The sequence below is a fragment of the Primulina eburnea genome, chromosome 2 (assembly GCF_022965805.1).
Source record: "Primulina eburnea isolate SZY01 chromosome 2, ASM2296580v1, whole genome shotgun sequence".
NCBI lineage: Eukaryota > Viridiplantae > Streptophyta > Magnoliopsida > Lamiales > Gesneriaceae > Primulina > Primulina eburnea.
Genome location: NC_133102.1, coordinates 5,472,859 through 5,500,418, shown reverse-complemented (window position 1 = coordinate 5,500,418; position 27,560 = coordinate 5,472,859). Strand labels below are relative to the sequence as shown.

General features: G+C 34.0%; 2 protein-coding genes across 2 annotated transcripts; both read left to right on the top strand.

Annotated features, from left to right (window-relative positions):
- Positions 1-20,248, top strand: LOC140822719 (alpha,alpha-trehalose-phosphate synthase [UDP-forming] 1-like). Its single transcript, XM_073183573.1, has 18 exons — positions 1-226; positions 891-1,312; positions 1,452-1,549; positions 1,677-2,065; positions 2,527-2,641; positions 2,813-2,914; positions 3,232-3,382; positions 3,533-3,621; positions 4,121-4,169; positions 7,829-7,929; positions 8,363-8,550; positions 9,480-9,597; positions 17,492-17,671; positions 17,739-17,861; positions 17,932-18,019; positions 18,112-18,242; positions 18,371-18,469; positions 19,585-20,248. The coding sequence occupies exons 2-18, from the start codon at positions 961-963 to the stop codon at positions 19,984-19,986; spliced, it is 2,775 nt and encodes a 924-aa protein (XP_073039674.1). The 5' UTR covers positions 1-226; positions 891-960; the 3' UTR covers positions 19,987-20,248.
- Positions 20,249-21,655: 1,407 nt separating this feature from the next.
- On the top strand, positions 21,656-27,431 carry LOC140822718 (kinesin-like protein KIN-14Q). The gene is made up of 17 exons (XM_073183572.1): positions 21,656-21,895; positions 22,005-22,076; positions 22,367-22,959; positions 23,063-23,231; positions 23,330-23,397; positions 23,507-23,717; positions 23,825-23,901; positions 23,986-24,085; positions 24,235-24,333; positions 24,419-24,595; positions 24,690-24,975; positions 25,093-25,254; positions 25,350-25,565; positions 25,696-25,733; positions 25,843-26,006; positions 26,096-26,221; positions 26,417-27,431. The coding sequence occupies exons 1-17, from the start codon at positions 21,814-21,816 to the stop codon at positions 27,254-27,256; spliced, it is 3,480 nt and encodes a 1,159-aa protein (XP_073039673.1). The 5' UTR covers positions 21,656-21,813; the 3' UTR covers positions 27,257-27,431.
- The last annotated feature ends 129 nt before the right edge of the window (positions 27,432-27,560 follow it).

The window sequence follows — 27,560 nt, the reverse complement described above, 5'->3', positions numbered from 1 at the left end:
GGCCGCGAGGCTCTACATATGTTGTAAAGCTTACACGAGGATTCGTCTTCACGTCACCACTGACCATGCTATTTATCTGCCTCCGAAGAATCTTCCAATTGCTACCGCTTTTCGATCTTTATTTCTTACGCAAGGTGATCACTTCTTGGTTTTCACTTTGTACAGTTGAGAGCCTGTTGCGCGGTGCGGTGCAGGAGCTTTCTTCAGCGTTTGGGGATCGAATTGGGTAAGGCCCTGGCGAGTCGTGACTTGTTCGTCTTCGCATTGCCTTGTTTTTGGTTAAAAACATCCATTTTTTTTAATATAGTTGTGCTCTTTTGATCGGAGGGATTCCAGTTTACCATATCGTTTGCTATGGAATAATGTGTGTGTGTGTGTGTGTGTGTGATAGCTGATGCTATTTTTATTCGTTGTAGCTAAAGAATGCTTGCTTTACCTGAAATTTATGCTATCTAACACCCTGTGATTTACCGCATGCACCGTTTTTGTTTTCATTTTGTTGTGTTTTGTTTTTTAAAATGTGTTTGTTCGTTGCAGAAATTACATCAACAAGCAAATAACATATTTCTTCATAATTTTTTGAGTTCTGTTGCTTTTGGTTGTTTTATTGAGATGAACTTTGGATATTAACTTAAATTTTAGTTTTTAAATCTCAGGTATTAATGGTGTGGTTTTACGGTTGCAATACTTCTGCGTATCCCATTTTCCATGTTATCACTTTCTTTGTACCCGTCTATTCTCCCGTAATTTTTATTTCTATTAATGAAAAATGCCTTCCACATGCACAATTACAGACAAAAGGAGAATCTTGCTTTTAGAGTTATGCTTGGAGTACAGATAAGAGACAATATTGGTTGATTAGTTCTTGATTTATGTACCTCAAAATGCAGGGCAAAGGTTTTCTGGTGCACTAGAACTATAGCATAATCCATTTTCCCGGTTACTTTCTAAACTGCCCACATGCCTGGAAACAAGTCTAGTGATGACTCAAAGGTTCCCAGTACTCGAATAGGAAGGCTCTTGAGAGAAAGAGAGCTGAGAATAAGTGGCGGACTTCCTTCTACAATAGATGGTACTGATGTAAACAATCGAATTGAGATATCTGAACATGATTTCTCTGGCTCTTCCTTTGTAGAACAGTATACGGAAGGAGCTGCACACGCGCTTGATGACATGTGTGAAAGGTCTGATGGACCTATCAGACAGAGATTGTTAGTGGTTTCCAATAGACTCCCTGTGTCTGCAGTAAGGGGAGGCGAGGATTCCTGGTCACTAGAGATAAGTGCAGGGGGACTAGTAAGCGCTCTTCTGGGTGAGTATTTTGTGTGCTTTATTTGATATTCCCACATGTTGTTCCTTGATGTTTCTACAAAATTCTACGAAGATTGTAAAGCTGTTTATTGGCACTTTCCCATTTTTAGTGTAATGTTTGAAGGTTTTGCGTCATGCAGGAGTAAAGGAGTTTGACGCACGATGGATTGGTTGGGCCGGTGTAAATGTAACAGATGAAATTGGGCAAAAATCACTTACTGAAGCATTGGCTGAGAAGGTGAAATACCTGTGGGCTTTGGGTCTTCTTGGCTGTAATTTTTTCACACAGAGTGCATACTCGACTCTTTCTGATTCTGTGAGTGGACAATATTTGTTTTATGTTTTTTCTGTTTTGTGGATTGTAGAGTTGCATCCCTGTTTTCCTGGATGAAGAGACTGTGCACCAGTATTACAATGGCTATTGCAACAACATATTGTGGCCTCTATTCCACTATCTTGGACTTCCACAGGAAGACCGTCTGGCAACAACCAGGAGTTTTCAGTCACAGTTTGCCGCATATAAGAAGGCAAATCAAATGTTTGCTGATGTTGTTAACAAACACCACGAGGAAGGCGATATTGTTTGGTGTCATGATTACCATCTCATGTTTCTTCCAAAATTCCTGAAGGATTACAACAGCAAGATGAAAGTTGGGTGGTTTCTACATACTCCCTTTCCATCTTCTGAAATCCACCGAACACTGCCATCTCGATCTGAACTACTACGTGCGGTTCTAGCTGCCGATTTGATTGGGTAAATACACATATCAATCCGATAATTGGTCATAACTTCTATCGATTGTCACTGTTTGATGAATGTTACTATAATTGTAAGTACTGCAGTTTGTGGATTTCAGTTGTAAGATAGTATGTCTTACTGATACAGGAACTCCACAATAGTTTAATTAAAGACAGAATAGATCCTGCTCTATTTCTAGTAGATGTCCTCAACATATTTCAACCTGTGTAGTTAAATGCCTTTTGCATAATTTGTAATTTGGTCCTAGAGTATTCTCATTTTTTAAACATCTGTATCTGAGATCGTATCAACCTTTTCATATTTGAACATCTGTATCTGAGACCCACAAAATATCCTAGTTTACAACTTTATGCTTTATTTTAATAAACTCCGGCCTCTCGAAACTTTGCTGAAATCTGTTGTGGTTCTTACATTTGAGGCACAACATACTAAATTATCATTGACTTTGTTTTCAGTTTTCACACATATGATTATGCAAGACATTTTGTTAGTGCTTGTACTCGGATTCTTGGACTTGAAGGTACTCCTTATGGAGTAGAGGATCAAGGGAGACTAACTCGAGTGTCTGCGGTATGTTCTCGTGATTCAATTTAGATCATCTCCCTGTTCCTGGTATTCAGCTTCTTCATTTTAATTCATTTTGTGTGTGTTCCATTTAACAATCTGCGAATTGACCCCAAAAATTAACCATATATATATATAATCCATGTCTCACATTATTTTCTTACTTTGCCTGTTCAGTTTCCTATTGGGATCGATTCAGATCGATTCACCAATGCTCTTGAGACTCCTCAAGTGCAGGAACACATCGAAGAATTAAAAGAAAGATTTTCTGGAAGAAAGGTTTCTTCTCTACCTTTATCTTTCTTCTACACACTGGCAGGAGGTGTTAAGATATGCATGTGCTTACCGTCCCCTACTCTGGTGCCTGTTTAAGAGACAACTGTCAGTATTCTCACATTTGAACCATATCGAAATTTAAGGAGAAAAGAAACATATAGAGTGTTAGATCAAAAATAGATTCCATTTTTACTTGATCAATTTTGTTGCAGAGTTCAATAACATGTGATTCTTTTCATCTCATGGAGCTTTGTTGGCCTTTTTCTCTCGTTAATAAACTTAATTTCCTACAACAATTTCGAACTTGACATTTCTTATAGGTAATGCTTGGTGTCGATCGCTTGGATATGATAAAAGGTATCCCTCAAAAGATCCTAGCATTTGAGAAGTTTCTAGAGGAGAACCCGTACTGGCGCGATAAGGTGGTTTTGCTTCAAATTGCTGTCCCAACAAGAACTGATGTTCCTGAATGTATGTATGGTCTTCTGGTGGCATGAAATGTTTATTCTTCCAAATTTTCCTTTGAATTTATTCATTTCTATTTTACTTGCCTTGTGCTTTATTTTTTCTTCTGTAATCGCTATGACATGACTTGTGGTTTATATTATATGCTTTTTAAAGATCAAAAGCTAACAGGCCAAGTTCATGAAATTGTTGGTCGGATCAATGGGAGGTTTGGAACTTTGACTGCTGTTCCAATTCATCATTTGGTAAGTACTTTTCACTGAAGCCTTCAGTGTTATGGTTTATGTATTGGAATTATTTGTGGACTCACATAATTTAATTAATTGTACATAGACAAACTATCTAATAAAGGACCCAATAAACTAATCTAATTAGTTATGCGCGTTGTGATATAAAGATTTAATCACATGATTTATATATTTATTTTATTAAATCTCCAACATTATGTTTGCCAGAATAATTGCTTTTATCCCAGAAACATTTATTTAACTCATCTCAACTTCCTCAGTGTTCTCCCTACTTTAATACAGCTCTTCTATGGCATAGCATTTTGTCATGTACTTTTACCTTTGAATGATTTCTTGTTCCGCAAAACTTATGTTGAAACTCTCCTTTCCATAACTATGAGAATTCTGAATTCCGTTCCACAGCGATTTGCAGGTTTCTTTTCGAATTTTGCTTATGGCATACCTGCCATTTATCATGTTTCTTTACGAATATTTGACAAACTTTTGGTTTCTGCAGGATCGTTCTCTCGACTTCCATGCATTATGTGCTCTTTATTCTGTTACTGGTAATGATATATGTCACATGTGTCTTCAATCTAAATTTCTACTACTTTTTGTTGCGGCACAACAAATAAATAGATGAATCATACATTAAATGGTAAGTCACCATGAGTATATACTATGCACCATCTTATTCTAGATTGTGAGGCTGAGGCTCCGGTAGACATAAAAAATAATATTTTTTCATGGAGTTAGTCGAGTTGAAAATTTGTCAAACAAGATATTTCATTTATTCTTGTTTGTAGGGCCAGAATTTTTTATATATTTATCATGTGTGAGATAAATAAAATCCGTAGAATTAGAGATAGTAAATGAACTGAATCGAGACAGTATTTGATTTAAAAAAAATTAAGGTTCAAAATTTCTATAATGGAATTCGAGACCGGATTCGATAAATTCAAATATTCTTCTAATAAAAATTCGCAAATTGACTAGACACGGAAGCTGGTCTTGAGTACATGTTATTTATTAGTCTAGCATGTAGTTAAAGGGGGGTGTATTCAATCTAAATTTTTAATGACTTTTATGGAATTTTAAAATCTAGAGGTATTCAATCTAAACTTTTAATGACTCTATATATGTTTAGTGGTATTCAATATGGATTTTGGTAGAGTTTTAAAAAGTCATGTGGTATTCAAACTTGACTTTTTAAAACTCTACAAAAGTCAAGAGGTATCCAAAAAATCTATAGATTTTCAAGGATTTTTATTTTATTATTCATGTACAAACCTTGAAGCCTTATGTACAATTGCAGAAAATCTAAAATATTCTTCCACCTATACCAAAGATTTTGATGGACTTTTTTTTTTTTTGAAAAATACGCTATCTCTCTTCTATCTCAAGCCATCTCTAGGGTTCTTCTCTCTCTCTCTCAAAATTTCTTCTATTCAAAGGTATGATTGGTCAATCTTGAATTTATTATATTGCCAATATTTATGTGTAAAAATAGATAAATTGTTGTTTTTTTCTTGAATCATTATGATTATTGTATTTCATAAATTGTTCATTTTAATAAAATTTTATTATGAACTAATAATTGTTCATTAATATGTTGAATTGACATAAAGAATTGAAATTTTGATTTCAATAAATTGGATAGTTCATTTGTCGTTTTTCACAAATTAAATTTATTTAACGTTTAAATAAGTAAAATTTATTTACATTTTCATAAATAAAAAAAATTTAAAATTTAATAGGTTATACATGTCCAATAATTATTTAAAAGAAATTAATAAAAAAATAAATCACAATTATAAAAGTTTACAAAAGTTTACAAAAGTGTACAAAAATCTTGAAAAAAAAGTCTATAAAAGTCTATGAAATTTGTTTTACAATTCCATGATATTCTATAAAAATCAATCAAAATCCATCAACTCCACAAAAGTGAATCTTTTAAAAAAAGTCATTAAAAGTTTAGATTGAATACACCTCTGAAATCAAATCAGAGTATTTAAACACATGCCGGGTTTTTAGGAATGGAATTAGGAATATTTCCATTTCTCTTCTACTGATTTGGTTGAATTCCCGATTTGGGATGTCAATTTACATCACTCGATGATGATCGGCTCTCACTGAAACCCTATTGCTCTTACCGGTTCTTCCAATTGTCAAAAAATGATCTTTTCCCAAGCTGACAATCTATATTTTAGTATACAAACTGAAATTGTAAGTTTCCATGCGAAGCCAGCTCATGATTTTCATGATCCTATATTGACTGACAAAGGGGAAGCTGGGAAAAAACAACGTTATTGCCATCTATGTATTACAACTCAAAGAAGAGCCCAGAACCGTGAACCCTCTAGGTAGTATCCTCGTTGTTCCTCTACCTCATTATCAACATACTTCATCGTCGAGCTCAGAGTCTACTATTCCTGAAAGTGATTTTTGTTCCAATTTTGAATTCGATTATACTAATCTTCCTATTGGTGTCCGGAAAGATGCAACGTCATGTATCCAACATTCATTGTCTAAATATGTGTTATATCACATGTCTTCCATGCTTTTACAACACTACTGTCTTGTATGGAGTTTCCTAATAATGTGCAGCATGCTCTAAGAGTTCATGAGTTGAAGGAGGTTGTCTTCGAGTAGATGAAAGCTCTTGAAAAAATGGCACTTGGGAGGTAGTTGATCTACAATGAGGGAAAGAAACGGCAGGATGTAAATGAGTGATTTACTTAGACCTACTACCTTGGTTACATGTGGACATTTGCCCTACTTGCATAACTAAACCCAATTATAAGTTTTTTGTCAATTGCCGCTAATCTTGGCTGGTCCCCAAAACAGTTGGACGTAAAAACATTTCTTGGCAGTGACCTAGAGGAGGAAGAGTGGATGAACCATTAGGATTCAAAAGAAATTCGTTACAAAGTTGTGTAAACCAACGAATTCCATTGGGTTGAGTTAGTCTCCAAGCGCTTGTTTTGAAAAATTCTCTAAATTTGTGAAAAGTCATGCGTATGTATACTCATGGGCAAGGATATGATGTTTTTTAGACGAAGAATGGGAAAAATGTCGTACCAATTGCGCTCGTACATGATATAATTCATATTGAATTGATTGAAGACTTGTCTGTCATCAATGTTTGATATCGAAGGACATTACGTGTGGGAAAAATTGCTGATCAACTCTTTCTTAAAATCTTTATCAAACTATGACTTCCATGTGCATATGGTTTTATACCGTGGCAAGGATATAAATTTCAAAAACTTTTGTTTGTGAAGTATTCCTATGGCATGGAAGTTTCTAGGTCTATGACAGGGATTATCATCTCCCAGTAGAAGTGTGTTTTTTGATCTCCTTTAAGAAGATTCGTATGAGTAGTTGAAGGCCAGACGTCACTCCAATCAACCCCACTCAAAATCTTGAAGATTACATGGCAAAACATAGACGAGATCCACGAAGTTTGATCACGTGGCAAAACAAGAAAAAAAATGTCGTTTCAAGTACCTGAAGCTAAATATAGGGCTATGGCTAATGAAGTATTTGAGATACTTTGTTTGAGGACAGTTCTTGAAGAGTTATATATGTTGATAGATATGCCAATGAAGTTGTATTGCGGCAACAAAGCTGCCATGAATATCGCACAAAATCCAGTGCAACACGATTGCATGAAGCATGTGGAGATAGACCTGACGCTTCATAGAGGAAAAGATTGATTGTGGGGCTATGTTCATACCTTTTGTTCCTTCGACATAGGAAATAGTTGATTTCTTCATCAAAGGAGCTTACAAGTTTTGAGTTCTTTGTGTGCAATTTGGCATGATAAATATCTATGCTCCAAACTATGGGACTGGGGGGATGAGTTGTGGATTTTAGGAAATAAATTAGTTATTTCCCATATATATATTGTAGTTGTTTGTTCCGAAAAAAATAAGAATGAAATATTTTTCTCCTAATAAAACTTTCAATATTATACTTCATTCTGTTTCAAGTTTGATTGAATGAATTTCCATACGATCAATTTTTTTGGACTTGGATGCACAATATTTCATGATGTACTCAGAGCCATAAATTGTCTTAACACTATTTTTTATATTCATAATCTGTTGAACTAGAGAGTCACGTTTTGATTTAATGGTCCTCTAATGCTAAAATTTTTGTTAGATTATCTGATTCTTGATTTCAAGCTATGATGACATGCTTTTTGTTTTTTATTAATCAGATGTAGCACTTGTCACGTCTTTACGAGATGGAATGAATCTTGTCAGCTATGAGTTTGTGGCTTGCCAAGATTCCAAAAGAGGAGTTCTCATCCTGAGTGAAGTAAGCATCATTCATTGCAATTTTATTGTGCGCTCGGCTCTATGTTGTGAGATAATTGCAACTCGACTTTGATTATTGACTCCATGTAGGTAAATATATAAAGTAACAATGTTTGGTGTAATCGTTTTGTTTTCTAAATGCTCATGACTTATACAACGCCTGGTTTCCTCTTGACTTGTGTGTTTAGAAAAATAAAGTTTCGTAGATTTTTAAAATTTATTTCACGATGTTAGCTGAGCCTAATATTCTGTATTAGCCGTTGCGTACAATCTCATAATAATTATCAAATTTGCTTCATGTTTATTGTTGTTACGCCACCTTCTTATCCCTTGGTTCTTAACTCGATCTTTTTTTACAACTTACCTTTTTATGTTTTTGTTTCTATTTGTATTTTCGGTTTCGTCATTGATGAAATGTTTTGGCACGCTTTTAGTTTGCTGGAGCAGCACAATCCCTTGGTGCTGGAGCAATTCTCGTGAATCCTTGGAACATATCAGAAGTTTCTGCTGCAATAGGCCAAGCATTGAATATGTCAGCTGAAGAAAGAGAAAAACGTCACCAACACAACTTTGAGCACGTGACTACTCATACTGCTCAGCGATGGGCTGAATTTTTTGTAAGGTGTGTAAGTGATAAGATGGCTTTGTCACTGTAATTTTTATCTAGTAAACTTCAAGAATGTATCATATGTCAATCAAATTAAAACAGATTATAGTTCAAATAGCACTTCTCTTCAAGTGCTAAAGGAACTATAAGTGCTATTTGAACTATAGGGTTTATGCTAGTAGCAGTTAGCCAGTTACTCCTTTTTATCATATTAATGGATGGATTTTTTGCCTTCTTTGAAATTGTGAGATTTCCTACTACCAAAAAAAAGCATTCTATACTTCTGCGGTCATGAATGCAATTTATTGCTTTTAGATCCTGAATTTAAACTCATTTGAACATCAGACCGAAGTATCGTTTTGTGGTACTTTTACTCTGCTTGTGAGTGATGCGGCGACCGCTATTTTTAGTTGTTATGATCAGCTGACCATGCCATATTAAATTTTGGAAAATAGATGAAGTATGCTAGAATCGAAACACACAGATTTTTCATTTTCAAAGAGTCAAAAAAAATCATGAAGATAAAATATGTGCTTGTTTGTGATATTTATTAAGAAAATTATGCTGCATAAGCAACATTAATAAAAGGTCATGGTACTGAATGGACTAAATTCCCTCAGATTTGTTGCTTAATGAACCATTGTTGGACTTTTCGGAAAAAAACTTATTTCATGCTGAATTGTGGAAAATATGATTTTTGATAGCATATAATTATCATAAACTTTTCAAGCTTTGTCTAATTTTAATATTGGAGTCACATAAACGATGGACAATATTGGAAATTTATATATTCGTTATGTTTTAGTTTTAAATTTTGTAATGCTTGGTCGATCTTTTGACACTTTTTTCTTTCTTATAACTAAGAGTCAAGTCTTTTTATCTAAAACTTGAACTACAATTGTGTTGGGGGTGCCTAAAATCTCAAGGTGGGCTGATGGTTGCAGTGAAATGAATGATGCTGTTATTGAAGCTCAGTACAGGATAAGAGAAGTTCCTCCACAACTTGTTGTTAGTGATGCAATCAAGCGCTACTTGCAGTCTTACAGTCGATTACTTATACTGGTATGTCCCATTTAATTGAATGCTTGTGTAGAGCGCGCAAAGTCTCTACTTTCTTCTGGTTATTTCAAATCTTGAAATTTTGGTGGAAAGTGAGATGTCAGAGTTCGTAATGGTTTTATACATTAAATAAGCTCAAGATTGTATTATTTCATTCCTTTATCATAGCTTAAATATTGTCGATCACATATTTGACATATTAGTTTCTTTTATCATCTCTTCGACCCTTCTAAAATTACAGGAAGAAGGAAGCCAATAAATCCAATATAATTTTCCTTCACAAGAATCAGAGAAATATTGTTTCTTCCTCATTTTCTAGCGACAAGAATCAGTAGAAAATGTTATTTCTTCCACATTCTCTTGTATAGTAGCAGAGTTCGAAGGTTCTGAAAATTAAATAAAAACAACGTGCATTCCAATCACCGCTGCCAAAATACTGTGATGACAATATAATTATGAGTAGCAACAGCATGTCATCAAGATATTTTTCAACAAGATTTTCTAAAAGACTAACAGAAAACATGTATTGGTAGATATAAACCAGATCTCTGCCATTTTCCATTCATGGAGTTTTGTTAGGTGTCACAATCTTCGTGAAAGCCCAATTCATTGCATTGCTGCCCATCAATCCTTTTGTTGAGGCACTAGTGTCAGATCTATGACTCCAATCACCAAATATCGTATTAAGAAGCAACAGTCGCTCCTACTTCATTGCTTGGCTTCCTATACGACACCACAATGGTCAAAACATTATAATTGAACTGTTATCTTTAAAAATTTGAGTCGCACTATCGCAATTAATTATAGCTTTTTGTTTAATTGTAAACTCTATGTCCCAAATTTTATTTGGTGTCCAACGGACATTTTGCTACAGTGTAAATAAAAGAATGAAAAAATATAGCCCCGGCTGAGTTTTTTTCAGTCCACTATGCTATGGTGTTGTAGAGGATGCTGGAGAAAGTAATAATTTGGAAAATCCATTAATTTCATTGTTCTCGAAGGTTTATATATTTATGTATGTCAGCTGAGTCAAATTATGCACTTTGCACTTGCAGCACTTTCATAAATCCTGATTTTAATGCTCATCTGCCATGTATTTCTTCATCTGTTTTTAATTTCTTAATTCAACTTACCATTCTATCGTTTTTGACTTTGTGACATTAAATTAGTTGAAGGTTGCATTAGTCATTTCCATTATTTTTTTTTATAAGAAACAATATTATATTAATAAAATTGATAATTACAAAAATGGGCAAGTGGTGCACGCAATAGAACGCAAAAACTCGAATCATATTAACAACAAATAAGACTTCAATTCCAATATAAATCTGAAACCGAAAATATCTTAAATTCTTATTGCTTTCGATCCAGCTAGGGGCCTAAAATTTTATCCTTTCCTCGCATTCTTCCTGCGGTTCTTCTAGATTGTCAAAAGTCCTCATATTCCTCTCCAACCAAACTTACCAACAAATACAATGAACCACTACGGTCCAAAAATCTCTACCCCTCCAACCTAGTTAGCGTCCAAGATCTACTGCATGAACAATTGGCTTATTATGAGCCATAAAAATCTGAAATAAAGATGGATAAAGTTCATGAAAAGATGAATCACGCCACTACCTGTCCTCCCAAAACCCAATCTTCTTACCCCCTTTCACCATAAGGCATAAACCTCACTATCCGATGAAAATCCGGATAAATCCTATAAATAAACTTCCATAGGCTCCTAAATGTAACATTCCTCGCTAAGCCCGCATACCATCCATTTTCATGTAACCGATGTTTGCTCACTATTGTCTTCTTCCATAGTTGTTCTGTCTCACCAGAAAATCTCCACAACCATTTGCCTAAAAGGCTCTATTCCTCAACAAATGTTTACAACACCCAGGCCTCCTCTAGCCTTCGGTCTGCAAACCTGGTCCCGAGCGACCAAGTGACAATGTAGATCCCCATCAGCTCCATCCCACAAAAAATCACTCACAATCCTCTCCATGACCTCCGCTATGCCCCGTGGAATCCTGAAGAGAGGCATGAGGTAAATTGGCAAAGCATTCAACAATGCCGAGATCAAAGTCAATCTACCCCCTCTAGATAGAAATGTTTTTCTCCGACTCGCTAACTTCTTGGTTATCATGGAAAGAACAGGCTCCCAAAACAATACTTTTAACAGATTTCCACCTAGTGGCCAAATATCCATAATTTTAGAATAATTGCCAATCAAAGATTGATAAATTAATTTTTGTCATTGTGGATATCTCTTCCTAAATTTCTGGAAGACGGATGCTTATAAATCGAGTATAATTTTGTCTACAACATTCGATGGAGAAGATAGTATCTTCAACATTTTCTCATATGTCAAGCTAAAGAGATAACCTATTCCAAACCAAATTTTATCTATATTCAATGCATACCTTGTTTGTACCACTTACTAAGTTTAATTCACTATACGGTTCAAATAAAGTGATAGAGTTATTAAATTTAACTAATCCAGCTACCTATTCATACAACATCTCTTTCTCACCAGTTTGATTGATCAAGTTACTATATAAACATCATAACTACTGTTCTTTGGTTTAAAAAATCACTTTCATGCTTTTATTAGTTACACTTAAATAGTGACTATACTAAATCGCATTAAGTGGCATGAAAACCTATGTTTTTGGTTGTGAAATGTAAGAATGAAACCTTGCAGAATATATTGATTTGATAATATGAAAAATTATTTTTAAGTACTTTTTAAAAAATATTAATCAATTAACCAAATATGTTAAATTGACTAGAATAATTGAAGTTTAATTACAATAAATTTAATATTGAATTATTCTTTCATAAATCAAATTGATAAGTAAAATTAATATTGATGGATAAAAATATTTTAAATAAATAAAAGTTAATTGCAGTCAATTGCTAGTTAAAAAAAAAACACAATCATAAATTACAAAACGTATTATATTCTATAAAAAATGTTTAGAAATATATATAAAACTCTTGCAAAATAAATTTACAAAATTCTGTGAAAATCAGTAAAAATTTATCAACTCCACAAAAGTATGTCATTTTAAAAAGTCATCAAACCTATTCAACGAACACACCCTTCTAAGATAACTAGCTATTTGATATGGTAAATCAAGAAAATCTGGAATATGGAACTTATTCCTGCTGAATTTTCAAACCGCGAAAACCATGATCTCATAGAACTGCATTTTTTATGTATTGGCATAGTAACATTGGATCTGCTCTACTTCTATTTGCCATTATTTTATCTAACAATCTACCATGTCAATTCCTGAAAGAAAGGTCATGGTACTGGTCACTCCAGTCAGATAGAAAGCTTGCTTAAAGCAAATAATGTCAAGGAATGTCGAATGTGGTTCTAGCAGGAATACTGAATATGTAGAAGCTTAAATAATTGTATGTTAGTTAATGCAAAAGATTAATTTAAGTTTGGGATTTGGTTACAAGTTAAACGTTGTTCACTTACATTTTAGTCCGCATAGGATCAAGTTTATGTTGTATCAAAACCTATAATTTACGGCATTTGTACAATTTAAATGTACAGTGATCCAACTGCTTCAGTTAGATTGCTACGCCATTGGGAATGATTTTTGCAACAATCTCCATTTCAATATACTTTGAATTCATTTTTGTTGAGCACGTCCCTTGACTAATATTAGCTGTAGGAATGGGCGGGCATCTTCCATTTTGCCAAGTGTTATAACCCCTATACAACAATAAATTTCCTAAAATCTGAAAGGAAATAGACCAAAGATGTGATAAATGTTAGCCTGATTGTAAAATAGATGTTAGTTTATTTTTCAAATGAAAATAAACAAATATGGTAACAAAAAGTTGATGAAATTTGTTTAGAAAGCAATGTAATTGCTAATATATATCCAAGAAGTACTCACTCAAATTTCTATTTTTACCTTGATTAAATCATCTCGCTTATCTAATTTTTCATCAATTCGCTGCTTATCCATCTTCACAGAAATCATTGGATTGTAAGTGTTTAAAGGTTAAAATGTTGCAAGATGATGAAGCTTAAGCTTTCCATTTATAAGTCTAATGTAAGCTGTATTCTTGTTGGAAAGTTTGAATTTCACCCCGATTTTTTATGGAACTAAATCGATCTTAGATTAGGTTTATCCTTGTGTCAATTGTAGCATACATTTTATTGGTATTAGATTTGATAGATTATTACTTTGTTGTCCATCTCCTCGTAAATTTAAGGAAATAGCCTATAAATCCAATATAATTTTTATTCATAATAATCAACGAAGATGATTATTTTCTTCCAACATCTTTTCATATGGTATCAAAGCCGTAAGGTTTAAAAATAGATCTACAACATTAACTACTATGATGCTATCATGTTCGAGTGGTCCCGACAACAACCAACTATAGCTACAATAGTTTAGGTTTTGAAAGTTTATTCATAGGGTTACCAAGTTGGGATGTTTATCAGACTTGAAATATGGAACCGGTCCGATTTAATACGCTGATTAAACTGAATCCAACATCAATGTTGAAATCGGATTGGGTTACTTGAAAACAAATATGGAATTATTTTAATCTGGCTCGGTTGAATCCAATCCAATAATATAGTTAGTTTTTTATTTTGTTTCATAAATAACACATGTTTTTAAATAGTGATTGAAAAATATTAAAATATGGATTCCAATTATGTTTAAATCAGGTTCAATTCGGTTTAGGATTTTTTTATACTCCTAATTCGGTATCCTACAGGATTGATTTGGTTCTGTTATCCCTCAATCCAGAGCCTACTTAATCCTGTCCGGAACCGGTCTGATTTGGTCTAGTAACATCCCTGTTACCAAGTTTAGATTCCTATGTTTAATTATTTGGTTCATGTATGAGTTTAACTTATCTAAATGTGCCAAGTTTCTCCTATCATTATTCCTCATTCTAGAAACCTACACCTATGTTGTTGAACATCATCTTCTAAGTACTATCACACAATTTTCATGTCTTTTTTGAACATCGCTTAGCTCTATGACATTCTGAACCAAATGTTACATGTCCAATTAAGTCCATGACACCTTGTTAGAGATTTGACCATTGATCATTCAACACTCAGAAGTTGAATAGTAAAAATAAAATTGAATTACTCAAGATAGAGCGGTTTTCGTTTAGCATCATTTTTAATCCTGTTATGTTCATATCATCTTGCTGGTCCTAAAAGTTATGAGAACAGCATAGAAGAGGTGAATAAATCATTTCAAAGACAGTTGATTTCAAAAGATTTTTCCAAATTGTCTGACACAGTTTGTGGTAGCGCTGCAATATAGCATGGTTCTTAAACTACTAAGTTGAATGGAACAGGAGAAGTTAGATCAATAACGATTGAGATAAATATTACTGAATTTCTCGAACTAATTTTCTTAAAAAACTGAAGCGTTTGTTAAAATTGATTAATAAAAATATGGAGCAGAATATTTAAAGAATCAAGATTTTTATAGAGGTTCAAATATTGAGCGGAATATTTCGATCTATGCCGATCTATGAAATCTACGCCACATGTCTTGAATTACTAGACTCGGTCACAAACTCTTGAAGCAATAGACCTCCACGCATTTAGAATTGTGTCTAAGCGGCACCCTGTTTAATGCATTTGGAAAATCTATAGTAGACACTTAAGCACTATACGAATTCGATGATATAAAAGTTCCTTAAACAATTAACAATAGTGAACCTCTTTATCTTGAAACAACAGTGTTGCTTCATTACGAGTAGACCCAACCATGGTTCTCTTAGAACTGTAAACGATAATCGAAACCGTCTCAAAGAAACCGCAATCAAATCTATTTGAAACTGGAACTGAGGTTTAACAGTTCTGTTCAGGTTCTTCATTTTTAGGAACTGAAACAGTCAAGAACCATATATTAGTATTAGCTTTTAACTAATATTTTAGTAAAAAAAATTAAACATTCATAATGATTTGTAATATAATTATCAAATATTAATTTTAATTACTTTGATACTCCACGAATTGTATAATTATTTTTTCTAAACCATAAAGATAAGCTGGAACCAAAACCGTTAGGGACTGGAACCGTGATCAGGCCAAATTATGAGTTGCATGACTTAGAGACTTGTTTGCTTACATAATATAGCTTAATAATTAAACTCACTTCGGTAAATTAATTGAACTGTCGGTTTTGGAACCGTTGTCAGACCTAATTATGAGTGTGCGAGATTTGGAGACTTGTTTGCTTATATAATATAGCTCGATTATTTAATTCACTTCAGTAAATTCATTTCGCTTTAACTCTTAAAACCTTTGGCTATGTATAGACTTGAATCATCAGAATGCTTCAAAGTTAAAATCTACATGGCATCAGCTGATTCATCCAACATTCTTTAAAACAGACAAGTAGTATGTCAGTACGCGATGAAACTATTATGCAGAGCAAGTTATTATTCTATAATGTTTCAACGAATACATTAATTTTACCTAAAAGTTCAAACATTATTCTTTGAATATTTTGGACCAATCCGTGTGCTAAGTGATTGTCTTCGCTGTTAGTTTCTCTTTCTTCTGTATTGTCTATATTGGATGTTTAAGCTGCTTCTTGACTTTGTTGAGCCATTTTTATACACTTAACCTAAGGCATAAGTATTTCTACCACCTTCTGTACCGTAGCGTCTAAGCCATTTCTGATATTTGCTGGCTTTCTTCAAACCTTTCTAAGCTATAAAGTATTTCTTTGCTGGAAATCTTGTCTATTTCGGAAAACTTCCATCTTCTAAGTTGAAGCTTGTCTTTGGCGAATTACAAATCCAAATAACGGATTATAATTAAATATTTGTCATTCACCACATATAAAGATTCCAACGCAACACATCATTTTACTTTCCCTCTGATTTACCTTACTATTCAAGACGAGCAGCAAAAACGTTGATCCTGAGTATGGTAAAGTAATTATCAAGTGGGATGTGCATCAATAAATTCATATGGTTCCAATCTGTGTTGGAAAATGGTTCTGTTTAGGACCAAGTGACATAAAGAAAATGTCAAAATTTTAAACCTATGTCGGCTAAATTTGTTGTTATGTGCAATTTTTCTGAGGCAAATTATGTGAAGATGTTTATAGAGCAATAAAAAAATTATGGACCAAACATGAAGTTGTTTCTAAGTGGGAGTCAGGATGAATCACAGAGTAATCCATCTAAGACGAAACTAGTATCCATGTTTCATGGTATTTGTCCAAGCTTGAGGGAAGTGCCTAATTAAGGTTTAACCTGATTTTATGGAACTAAATTACTTGTGGATTAGGTTTTTACTTTCTTTGATTGTAGGTTAAATATAACTGGTAATAGTTTTTATATATAAGTTTCCTTTTGTGGGGATTTCTTCCTAAATTAAAGGAATAAAGTAGTTGATAAATCCTTTTCTATATCAATCATAATAATCAATAAAGATGGATTTTTCCTTCAACATTTTTAAGGATCTTAGATTCTATGTCAATGATGTAATGGTGGTTTGGCTTGTTCCACATGGCTTTAAGGATGGGCTATCAGTGAATTTTTGTTTATCATTACAAAAGTAAGAATGTGTTCAATTATGATCGGCTTGTATGAGTGGTTTGTTGGAAAAAATATATGATAAACCTTAGCAATACTGAAATTGTCTTGTTGTGCTGAGTACCCTACAAATTAAACCTACTTTGTTTCTATCGATAAGCTGGATTCCGCAACCATTGCTCTTCCGAGCTGCATCGATTTTTTCTTTACTTGAAAGTAATGTGAAGTACATATTTGTTGTAGGTACTGTATATAACCTATTAAGTTGCGATGAATACGGTGATGGGTTATTGATGTTACGAATACGAAGTGTTGATAATTTTTTTTGTCTTGTTATCTAACAATTATGTAGGGTTTCAATGCCACGATCACTGAACCTATTGACGCACCTGAGAGAAGAGGGGGAGATCAGTTAAAAGAAATGGAACTTAAATTGCATCCCCAGTTGAAAGGACCTCTGAAAAAGCTTTGCAGTATTCCAAATTCAACAGTTATAGTTCTCAGTGGAAGTGAGAGAAGAGTCCTAGATGATGTATGCCATTTATTTTCTCTCCCCTGTATTCTCCTCTGTATACTATCTGATGTTATTGCTTTTGCAGAACTTTGGTGATTATGACATGTGGTTGGCAGCCGAGAATGGGATGTTTCTACGATCTACGAAAGGAGAATGGAGGACAACAATGCCAGAGCACTTAAATATGGATTGGGTTGATAGTGTAAAGGTATTAAAACTACAGTTATATAGTTATGATATTCTCATGCCACATCTAAATCATCTGCGGTTTTATGCAGCATGTTTTTGAGTATTTCACTGAAAGAACCCCGAGATCACATTTTGAGCGTCGCGAAACTTCACTCGTATGGAATTACAAGTATGCAGGTGATGAGTTAAATAATATTGTATGATAAGTCAATGTTTTTACGCCTTATTGTATCTTTTTGTTCTTACTTGCTTTTTCTCTATTACATTAGATGTTGAATTTGGAAGATTGCAAGCTAGGGACATGCTGCAACATCTCTGGACTGGTCCAATTTCTAACTCATCTGTTGATGTTGTCCAAGGGAAAACCTCAATTGAGGTTAGAACTTGTGGTGTCTCAAAGGTAGTCACATTCCTCCAATAACTCAATTTTTTTTTTATATTTATGGGACACCTTGTTGTGGATGTACCGTCTCACTTATGTGGCAAGCCTTTTCCTTTGTTTTCATATATTATACTTTTTCTTTACAGGGAGCAGCGATGGACCGCATACTTGGAGAGATTGTTCACAGTAAACCAATCAATGCACCAATTGATTATGTCTTGTGCATAGGTCATTTTTTGGGAAAGGTACATCTTATTTCTTTATGGCAATTGATGGGATTTTGTTTTCTAGTTTGTTTGACTGATAAAATAAATGAAATCCCAGCAGACTCAGTAATTAATAAAAACTTACCTCTTGAGAGAACACATGATAAGAAACAATATCAGCATTTAACTATTTGACTATTGTGAACTTCTAGATTTGGGATCTTTTAATAGTGGATTGCAGTGAAGGCACAATTTGTACTTGCTAAATGACCAAGATTTTCAATCTTATGTTCTTAACTATGAATTTGTGTAGTATATTTTGAGACATGAAAAAAATAGAAATTAGTTGAGGAACTCGTACATTTATAATTGTCTAGGATATTTATTCATGGATCCATAAATAATTTTTTTTAATCTTCATCAGTTAACTTCATATTTGAAAATGGCTAGTAATCTCTAAATCCCATGATGATCTTTTTAAATATTCTTTTGGGGTGCACATTTTCCTAGCTGTTTCCATTTCTATATTCATACACATGCATGACAGTATGTCTGTACTAGCTTGCGGTGATTCATTCTAAAATTTCCGTCCTCGTTTTTGTTTCTTAATCGAGAGTGCCATGTATCCTTGTTCGCTTAATAGTGATGTCAACTTTTATTTGAGAAAATGAATTTGATTGCCTTATCAACAGAACTTAGCTATAGGAAGTTGTTAATCAATAAGGGTTTTTGTATATTGCTAAGTTCAGTGGTATTACTAATTTTGTGGTTTGCCGTGGGATTGGTTTTCAGATTCCTTGCCATATTGGATAGGTGTTCTAAATTTACCCTGAATTTTAACAACCTACTTCGTTGATTTTGTCCGTAACATGCATATGACCTAATGCTGTAGAATTTACAATGTAGAATATGAAAAAACAATAGGGGATACAAGGTGGATTGCTGGATCATGATTCTCTGATTCAGTAGTTAGCATTTGTAGTGTTTATTTCACTAGTTCCTCTTGTTAAGAGTACATTGACACGAATTCTGTTTGGTCCTACCCAATTCATTCACGGCTCAACCTGTTGAAAATTTCCCCACCTCTGCCTATGGGTTGTTGCTAAATCAATTTAGGATTTATAGCAATTTTTTTATAACCTTCCTTGCTTCAGGACGAGGACGTCTATACATTTTTCGAACCAGAGCTTCCACATGACTCAATGATTACCCCAAGAAACAAAATACCCAATACAATTAGGATTTCGGATGAGAAGAGATCGTCTCCTGAGCTTCCATCAGGAAAAAACAGCTCGGAGTCTCAGGGTGAGAATCATTTTGACGGATCAAACAATGGAAAGCAATCAGCAGCCAGTTCCTCAGGTAGCAGCAGCCAGTCGTCCCCAGAAAATGCTCCTTGGAATGTACTTGATCTGAAAAAGGAGAACTATTTTTCCTGTGCTGTGAATCGAACCCGTACTAATGCTCGATATCTTATCAACACAACAGACGACGTTGTTGCATTCCTGAAGGACATGTCTGAAGCGTCCTTAACCAACTCACCGTCTGCTGATTGAGTTCGTATGATTTGTTTCTTGTAAGATCAAGAATCTGTGCCAAAACTTGGAGGCTTCAAGTAATGAAATCAACAGTTCTGTTTTCCTAAAATTCTACCCCGCCCTTGCCATCGATCCTGACTTGCTTTCGTAGCACATCTGTCTTTGATATATGAAATGAAATATAGTTGTGTAGCACATCTAAAATGTCGACTTGTGGATACAATCATGTTGTTTGGTTTAATGCATGACAACCAACAAGTGTACTGGGCAAAAATGATATCTATACTATAAAATTAAACTATATTTTGGTTTTATAGTCCTTTTTTTATTTAATGTTAAATTATCGTAAATTTATCAGTATATTACACCATATTATAATGCAAAGGCAGATCATGTACCAGCATATTTTGAATTAAAATAAAATAAGTAACTCTTTATATTAAATATTATTATATTAAGGATAGGAAATCCTCACAGCCCCTTATAAAAAATAATAATAAATTTGGTATAGTAGATTAATTAATTAAAGACTATAATTACGTTTATTAGTGAAGTTTTAGAATAAATATTCAAAATATGACACTATTATTTATTTATAACGTTTAAGTTAGGAGTGTTTGTTAATCAAAAAATATATTTTTACATTTTCCGAACTTTATTAAAAATTATAAAGAGGTGTTCAAAATAAATTATAAATTTATAGGATTTTTTGGATATAAAAGTTTTTATAATGGGTATAGTTGAAATTTTAAAATATTATATAATTTGAATGCTTTGGCATGTAAAAATATCTCATGATACTAAATACATGTACCCTTTTTTTTAACCTATATAATTAAACTTTATCAAGTTTTGTCCACTATACATATATGTAATTTTTTTTCTCTCCTAAAGTCTCGCGATTTTTTTCAAATGAATTAGTTCTTTTCTAGAATTTTTTCGATTTTATAAATTCAAAAAACGTAGATACATATGGAAAATATTATATTAAAGAGTATGTCTCTTGTGAGACGGTACCTATGAATCTTTATCTGTGAGACATGTCAAACCTACCGATATTCACAATAAAAATTAATACTCTTAGAATAAAAAGTAATACTTTTTCATGGATTACCTAAATAAGAGATCTGTCTCACAAAATACGACCCGTGAGAGCATCTCACACAAGTTTTTGTCCTATATTAAATTAGAAAGTTTTGAAAAGTTGGAATTAGCCCAAGTAAAAGAGTAGGTCTTTTGTGAGACGCTCTCACGAATCTTTATTTGTGAGACGGATCAATCTTACCGGTATTCACAATAAAAAGTAATACTCTTAACATAAAAATTAATATTTTTCGTGAATAACCCAAATAAAAAATATGTCTCACAAAATACGACTCGTGAGACCGTCTCACACAATTTTTTTCCCAAGTTAAAATGAAAATACAAATTTCCTAAATTATGTAATTTTTATTAAATGAAAAGATGGTATATTTATCCGTTTATTTAAACGGTTGTTTAAAATGTAATATAGATTTAAACTTTTATTTTAAGTGGAATTACTAATCTCCTATTTTTAGTACCTTTTATTTTCATTAAACTACTTGATAAACAATTTAATTAGTAAAATCTTATAATCTATCCGTTACTCCCTCCCGGTTCTAAAAATTCAAAATTTCAAAAGCAGGCTTCGGCCCCAAACGAATTTAACGGTCTCTCCAGGGAAACCTTCTTTTGATACCACTCTCCTCCACTGAGAGTGTATATACATAGAAAAAGCATTTATTTAATTCCCTTTTTCATCTTTTTTCTACCAAATTTAGATCTTTTTGCGTTCAAAACTTCAAAAACTTTGCTGCTTTATCAATGGGAGATTTTGAGTGGCATGACCCACTTCTTATGACCGATGTTTCTCGCCAGGAAGAACAAGATCGAATACAAAATCATTGTAAGATCGCCAAATTTCATTTCTACTATCAGAATTATTTAAGATTTACACTTTTTTGGTCCAAGTGTAAATGGGTTTTTGATTTATTGATTTCGCTTTCATTTGGCAGGTAAATTCGAGTGTAGTTTAGAATCTTCAATGACGGGAAACTTAGACGATTCCAGTCCAACGAAGATTGATGGTAATCTTCCCTAATAACCCCATTTTTTATGCATGATTTAGTTCCTCATTTTAGACTTCTCGAATATGGGCACTTATTGGATCTTGGTAATGAAAGATTGTAATGTAGTTTCCTACATGTTTTGATTTTGTTAGTTTATGGTTTTTTAAAATGTTCGAAGCTTTAAAAGAATATAATTTTTTGGGTCGGGCTAAAGTATATAAGCTAGTACAATTTCAAGAAAGTCGACCAAAATGAATCTCATTTGATCTTTGTTGAGTTAATTATACGTTGTCTTTTCATTATTTTAGGTCGATCTGTCTTGGGATTTTCTTTGACCTCGCCTGATCTGGTATTATGTGTGGGTTCGCCTGATATTTCTAAACAAAGATATGAAGATTCACCTGATATTTCAAACCAGAGATACGAAGATTCACCTGAAAACCCTAGCAGTGGAAGCCCAATTAATGTTTCTTTAGAAAATGGAATTAAGGGGTCTGAGATCAGGGACTCCATTGAAACCCCATTAGCGAAGATGGGTGCTTTAAGCACTGAATCTTCTTTCGAGCTTGCTGCACCACCATTAGTCCGTGAAGATTTATTAGAATATGTTATGAGAATTAATGTGGGATCTTCTACGAGTCTTCCATTTCAAGATGGCGTACCATTTTCAGAGGACAGAGGTTTCAGTGGAGGTGTAACTATAAAGACTGAAGATCCCATCATTAGTGATGGAAAAGAATGTCCAGGTCTCTACCAGACTGCTCGGTTAGGGAATTGTTCATATCATTTTGAGAATCTGGAGTCTGGAATGTACTTGGTTGATCTACATTTTGCGGAGCTCGTGTTTACAGCTGGTCCTCTGGGAATGAGAATATTCGACATTTACTTACAAGAGCAAAAGGTGTGGGGTTGGATGATCATAATAGTCCATGCTTGATTCTTTTTTTTTTAATTGCGACATGTTATGAGGATATATAACATGCTTAATTATTCAATATTTGCAGGTTATATCTAGTTTAGATATTTATGCAAGTGTGGGTGCAAACAAGGCCTTGGTGATATCGGATCTTAAAACTTATGTTGATAGGGATAACGTGTTATCTATTAGATTTGAAGGTGTAAATGGATCCCCAATAATTTGTGGCATTTCTATTCGAAAAGATTCTTCTGAAAGTAAGCTGAACTAATTTTCTAAAAAAACCTTGCTGGTCAATTGCTTATGACATCCATGACCTGCTGATGGAATGTATTCTTTTTTTTATTGCCTCTAGTATTTGGAGATGGAAAATTACTTGGCAGAGTGGGATCAACCGGCATGCTACAGTTCAAGTTGTCGAAAGTACTTTCAACATTAATCGAATGCTTGTTAGATACTTCAAAAGTAGGATCATAAACATATGTAGATTTTACTTGGCAACTTATTTTCTCTTTTAATGATATGTAATTAGGATATCTGTGATAATTCCGTTGATGGAAATTTTTGGAGGCTTCAAGTGGAACATGAATCACAAGCGAAGGAACTATCAGAAACGAAAAAGGTTCTTGAAAAGCTAAGGACGGACAATGAACTAAAGAGTCTAGAATGTCAAGAAGCTTGGAAGTCTTTGAAAGAGCTTCAAAACGAGCTTATGCGTAAATCAATGCATGTGGGATCCTTGGGTGAGGAAGTCGCGAAAAGAGTGACATTTAGTGTGTCATTTTTTATAAAATTATATGTTTTGCCACCCAGATTGATTTTTATTTTTTTCGGTTTTTTTCTTTATCAGCTTTTGCAATCGAAGGCCAGGTGAAAGAAAAGAGTAGATGGTTTTCATCACTGAGATACTTGACTAAAAAATCAAAGGTAATGAAATGACCATTTTGACATCTGATATAATCCACTCAAGTGGAACATATATTTACTGTATCAACTTGTTCGATATTGCAGATTCTGAAGATGGATCAAATCAAACTTTCAGAAGAGGCTTCAATATTTAAGCAATATGTGGCAGATATGGAGGGTGTTAAGTCTATTGTTCAGTCCACAAGTAATTTCTTTTCTATCTTGGACTTTTTTTTCCTAACTCAATCCAGAGATCTACATCTTGCAAAATCAACTGCATAGTATCTTAAAAGGTTGTCAAATCTGTATATTTGCGTGCTTGTTTTTTCTATTTGTAAGTGTCTTTGTTGACAGTACAACAGCAACTCGAATTGTATGAAGATATAAAAAGCAAGTACCTCAAGGAGGCGAAATTGACAAAAGAACTTTATAACAAGGTTCTGGACTTAAAAGGTAGAGAAATGGATTAACTGACTGTATCATGTCAAATAGGACTATAAACTGGGAAAAGACTCAATTTATAATCATACTTCCTCAGGAAACATTAGAGTATTTTGTCGATGTCGACCTTTAAATGCTGAAGAGCTTGCTGGAGGAGCTTCACAGGTTGTTGACTTTGAATCTGCAAAGGATGGCGAGCTAACAATCAAGTCAAATGGGATCTCAAAGAAAACCTTTAAATATGATGCAGTTTTTAGTCCAGAGGCAAACCAAGGTAATTGTAATCGACCAGTATCTTGTGCTGACAATAGTTACATTCTTGTCCTAACAAAAAACTAATGTAACATTGTGCATTTTCTTCTGAGTAGTTGATGTTTTTGAGGATACAGCTCCACTTGCAACTTCAGTTCTAGACGGATACAATGCGTGTATATTTGCATACGGCCAAACAGGAACTGGTAAAACATTTACTATGGAAGGAACAAAAGATGCTCGGGGGGTTAACTATAGAACTCTTGAGAAGCTATTTCACATAATTGAAGAGCGTAAAAACACATTTAGATATGAAATATCAGTAAGTGTCTTGGAAGTTTACAATGAACAACTAAGGGATTTATTAGCTTCAGACTCACAAACTGGACTCACTGCAAAGAGGTACTAGCCTTGTTGAAGTCGTAGGGTCTTTATTTCATGTTTTTAAGTCATGTATAATCACCAAAGTCCAAAAGCATGTATCCAAAAATTCTAAGACTTGGAATATTTGAAATCCAGGCTTGAGATAAAACAAGTAGGTGATGGAGGGCATCATGTTCCAGGAGTAACCGAAGCTCGCGTGAACAATGTGAGTGAGGTGTGGGAAGTCCTTCAAACAGGAAGCAATTTCAGGGCCGTTGGATCAACTAACGTTAATGAGCATAGTAGCCGATCACATTGGTCTGCTTTTTCTCTGAATGTCGTCTTATTGATGGAGCAATGTCACAAAAAAGAATGATTAATTTTTAAAATTTTGTTGTTTCTTAAAAATGCAGCATGCATTGTGTGATTGTGAAAGGAGAGAATCTTCTAAATGGAGAATGCACCAAAAGCAAACTATGGTTGGTTGACTTAGCAGGAAGTGAAAGAATAGCTAAAACGGAAGTTCAGGGCGATAGATTAAAAGAAACACAGAATATCAATAGATCGCTTTCTGCACTAGGAGATGTGATATCCGCACTTGCAGCTAAGTGCACACACATCCCCTTCAGGTATGCATAGATGATATTATGTTTCAAAATTCTTTGTGTCGTTTTTATGCTAATCCAGAGATATAGACATCGAGTATACTCATTCTATTTGGACAGTCTGTCTAAGTTTTCTGCTCTCCTTTGGGTGCAGGAATTCGAAACTCACTCACTTGCTCCAAGATTCATTAGGTATCAACTCTTATAAGTAATGTCGTGTATTATAAATATGTTCTTGTTATTTGAAGAAGTAGTACTGGGAAAGTGTTTATAACAAAATACGTGGACTTTGTAATTACAGGTGGAGATTCAAAGACATTAATGTTTGTACAGATCAGTCCAAATGAAAATGACCTCACTGAGACTCTTTGCTCATTAAATTTTGCCAGTCGAGTTCGAGGAATAGAACTGGGTCCTGCAAAGAGGCAAATGGACAACACCGAGATCCTCAAATTCAAACAAGTGGTAATGAATGAATTATGATTGTTTTTTAAAAATAAATTGTTCCTCAAATTTCATACTGGTATCGATTCTGGTTTATTCAAAAAATGAAGGTCGATAAACTTCGACAAGAGTTGAAGAGTAAAGATCTTCAAGTTAAGAAGATGGAGGATATTAATCATGGTCTTGAGGTCAAGATGAAAGACAAAGACATGAAAAATAAAATTCTTCAAGAAAAGGTATACATCTAAAAAAATATGTGGTTTCCAAAGAGGTTATATCATGTTTCCTTTGTAACTTTCTTGAATCAATTTTCCCAATCCCCATTTTTCTCAATTTGCTTCGTTTGACTATATTCTTTATACTTTTTTTGATAATTTAGATCTTCTAATAATCAAAATATCCTGGCAATATTACCTCGTTTTACATTTCAGATCAAAGAATTGGAATCACAACTTCTGGTAGAGAGAAAGCTAGCACGGCAGCATGTGGACTCGAAAATAGCAGAACAACAGCAGCAACAAGAACAGCAACACCAAGAAAAGAACCAACAACAAGAGGAGCATAGCTGTGAAGTAGTGAGACCACCACTTGCAACTAAAACTCTTGGTGATCAAAAAGCTCATTTTGAAAACGCCCCTTGTTCTTTAGGAGACAACAACAAAGTCCCATTTCACCTAACTCACAAGGATGAACATGCCACGAATGATAACTTGACAGAGAAGGAAAATAACCCTGATATTGCTGAACAATTACAACTTCCAAAGAGAACAGGCCGTGCATCTCTTAGCACAGCTATACCAAAAATTTACACGGCACCAGTCGCTCCAAGGCGTAGCTCTCTAATCCCACTTCCTAGTTCACTCAGAACAGCCAAGTTACATCCCCCTTTTCTACCACTAAGAACAATCCAATCAGATAAGGAGGCTGATACTTATGAAGAAGAAAAAAATGAGCTTTTGCCCGAGCAGACTCCGTCTGATAGTCCTAAACAGTATAGAAATGCAAGTAAGAAGCTAAGTAGTGCACTGCGAAGAAGCCTTCAAAAGAAAATTAACACCAAATCTCCAATGCAGCCACATATGAGACGTATTGGAGTGAATGTTGGGATGGAGAAGGTGAGAGTCTCGATTGGGAGCAGAGGGAGAAATGGCCAACGCATGCTGCTTGGCACGGCCAGAAGAACGACAACAAGGAGGGATGCTCAGCAGAAGCAAAGTCATAGAGAAAAGGAAAGAGGATGGAATATTGGAACACTGGGAAGAACACTATAATGGATCAGTTGCAATATCTTCATTGCATTATTGAAACTAACAGTGAGTGAAGATATTTGGTGTTTTTTTTAACCTTTTTCTGGGAGAAAGATTATAGTTTATTGTGTTTGGATGATGATCATTCTTATCATCTGTGAAGAGGTTGGTTTACAGTTAATGGGATTGCTGGTGTTGGGACACGGCCTTTGATTTCAATTCAAATGGTTTTGATACCCATAATTATTGGAATTTTAATCTATAATTTTTATTTTAAAAAATCTATCTGGAGAATTTGTTGGGAAATTTTGAAAAATACATTCTCTCC

Bases quoted from the DNA above. Each gene is read 5' to 3' on its own strand.
- LOC140822719 (XM_073183573.1), top strand. From the start codon at position 961: ATGCCTGGAAACAAGTCTAGTGATGACTCAAAGGTTCCCAGTACTCGA. The intron at 2,642-2,812 runs GTATGTTCTCGT...TTGCCTGTTCAG, and splicing joins GACTAACTCGAGTGTCTGCG to TTTCCTATTGGGATCGATTC. The intron at 9,598-17,491 runs GTATGTCCCATT...ACAATTATGTAG, and splicing joins ACAGTCGATTACTTATACTG to GGTTTCAATGCCACGATCAC.
- LOC140822718 (XM_073183572.1), top strand. From the start codon at position 21,814: ATGGGAGATTTTGAGTGGCATGACCCACTTCTTATGACCGATGTTTCT. The intron at 22,960-23,062 runs GTGTGGGGTTGG...CAATATTTGCAG, and splicing joins TTTACTTACAAGAGCAAAAG to GTTATATCTAGTTTAGATAT. The intron at 25,255-25,349 runs GTCTGCTTTTTC...TTAAAAATGCAG, and splicing joins CATAGTAGCCGATCACATTG to CATGCATTGTGTGATTGTGA.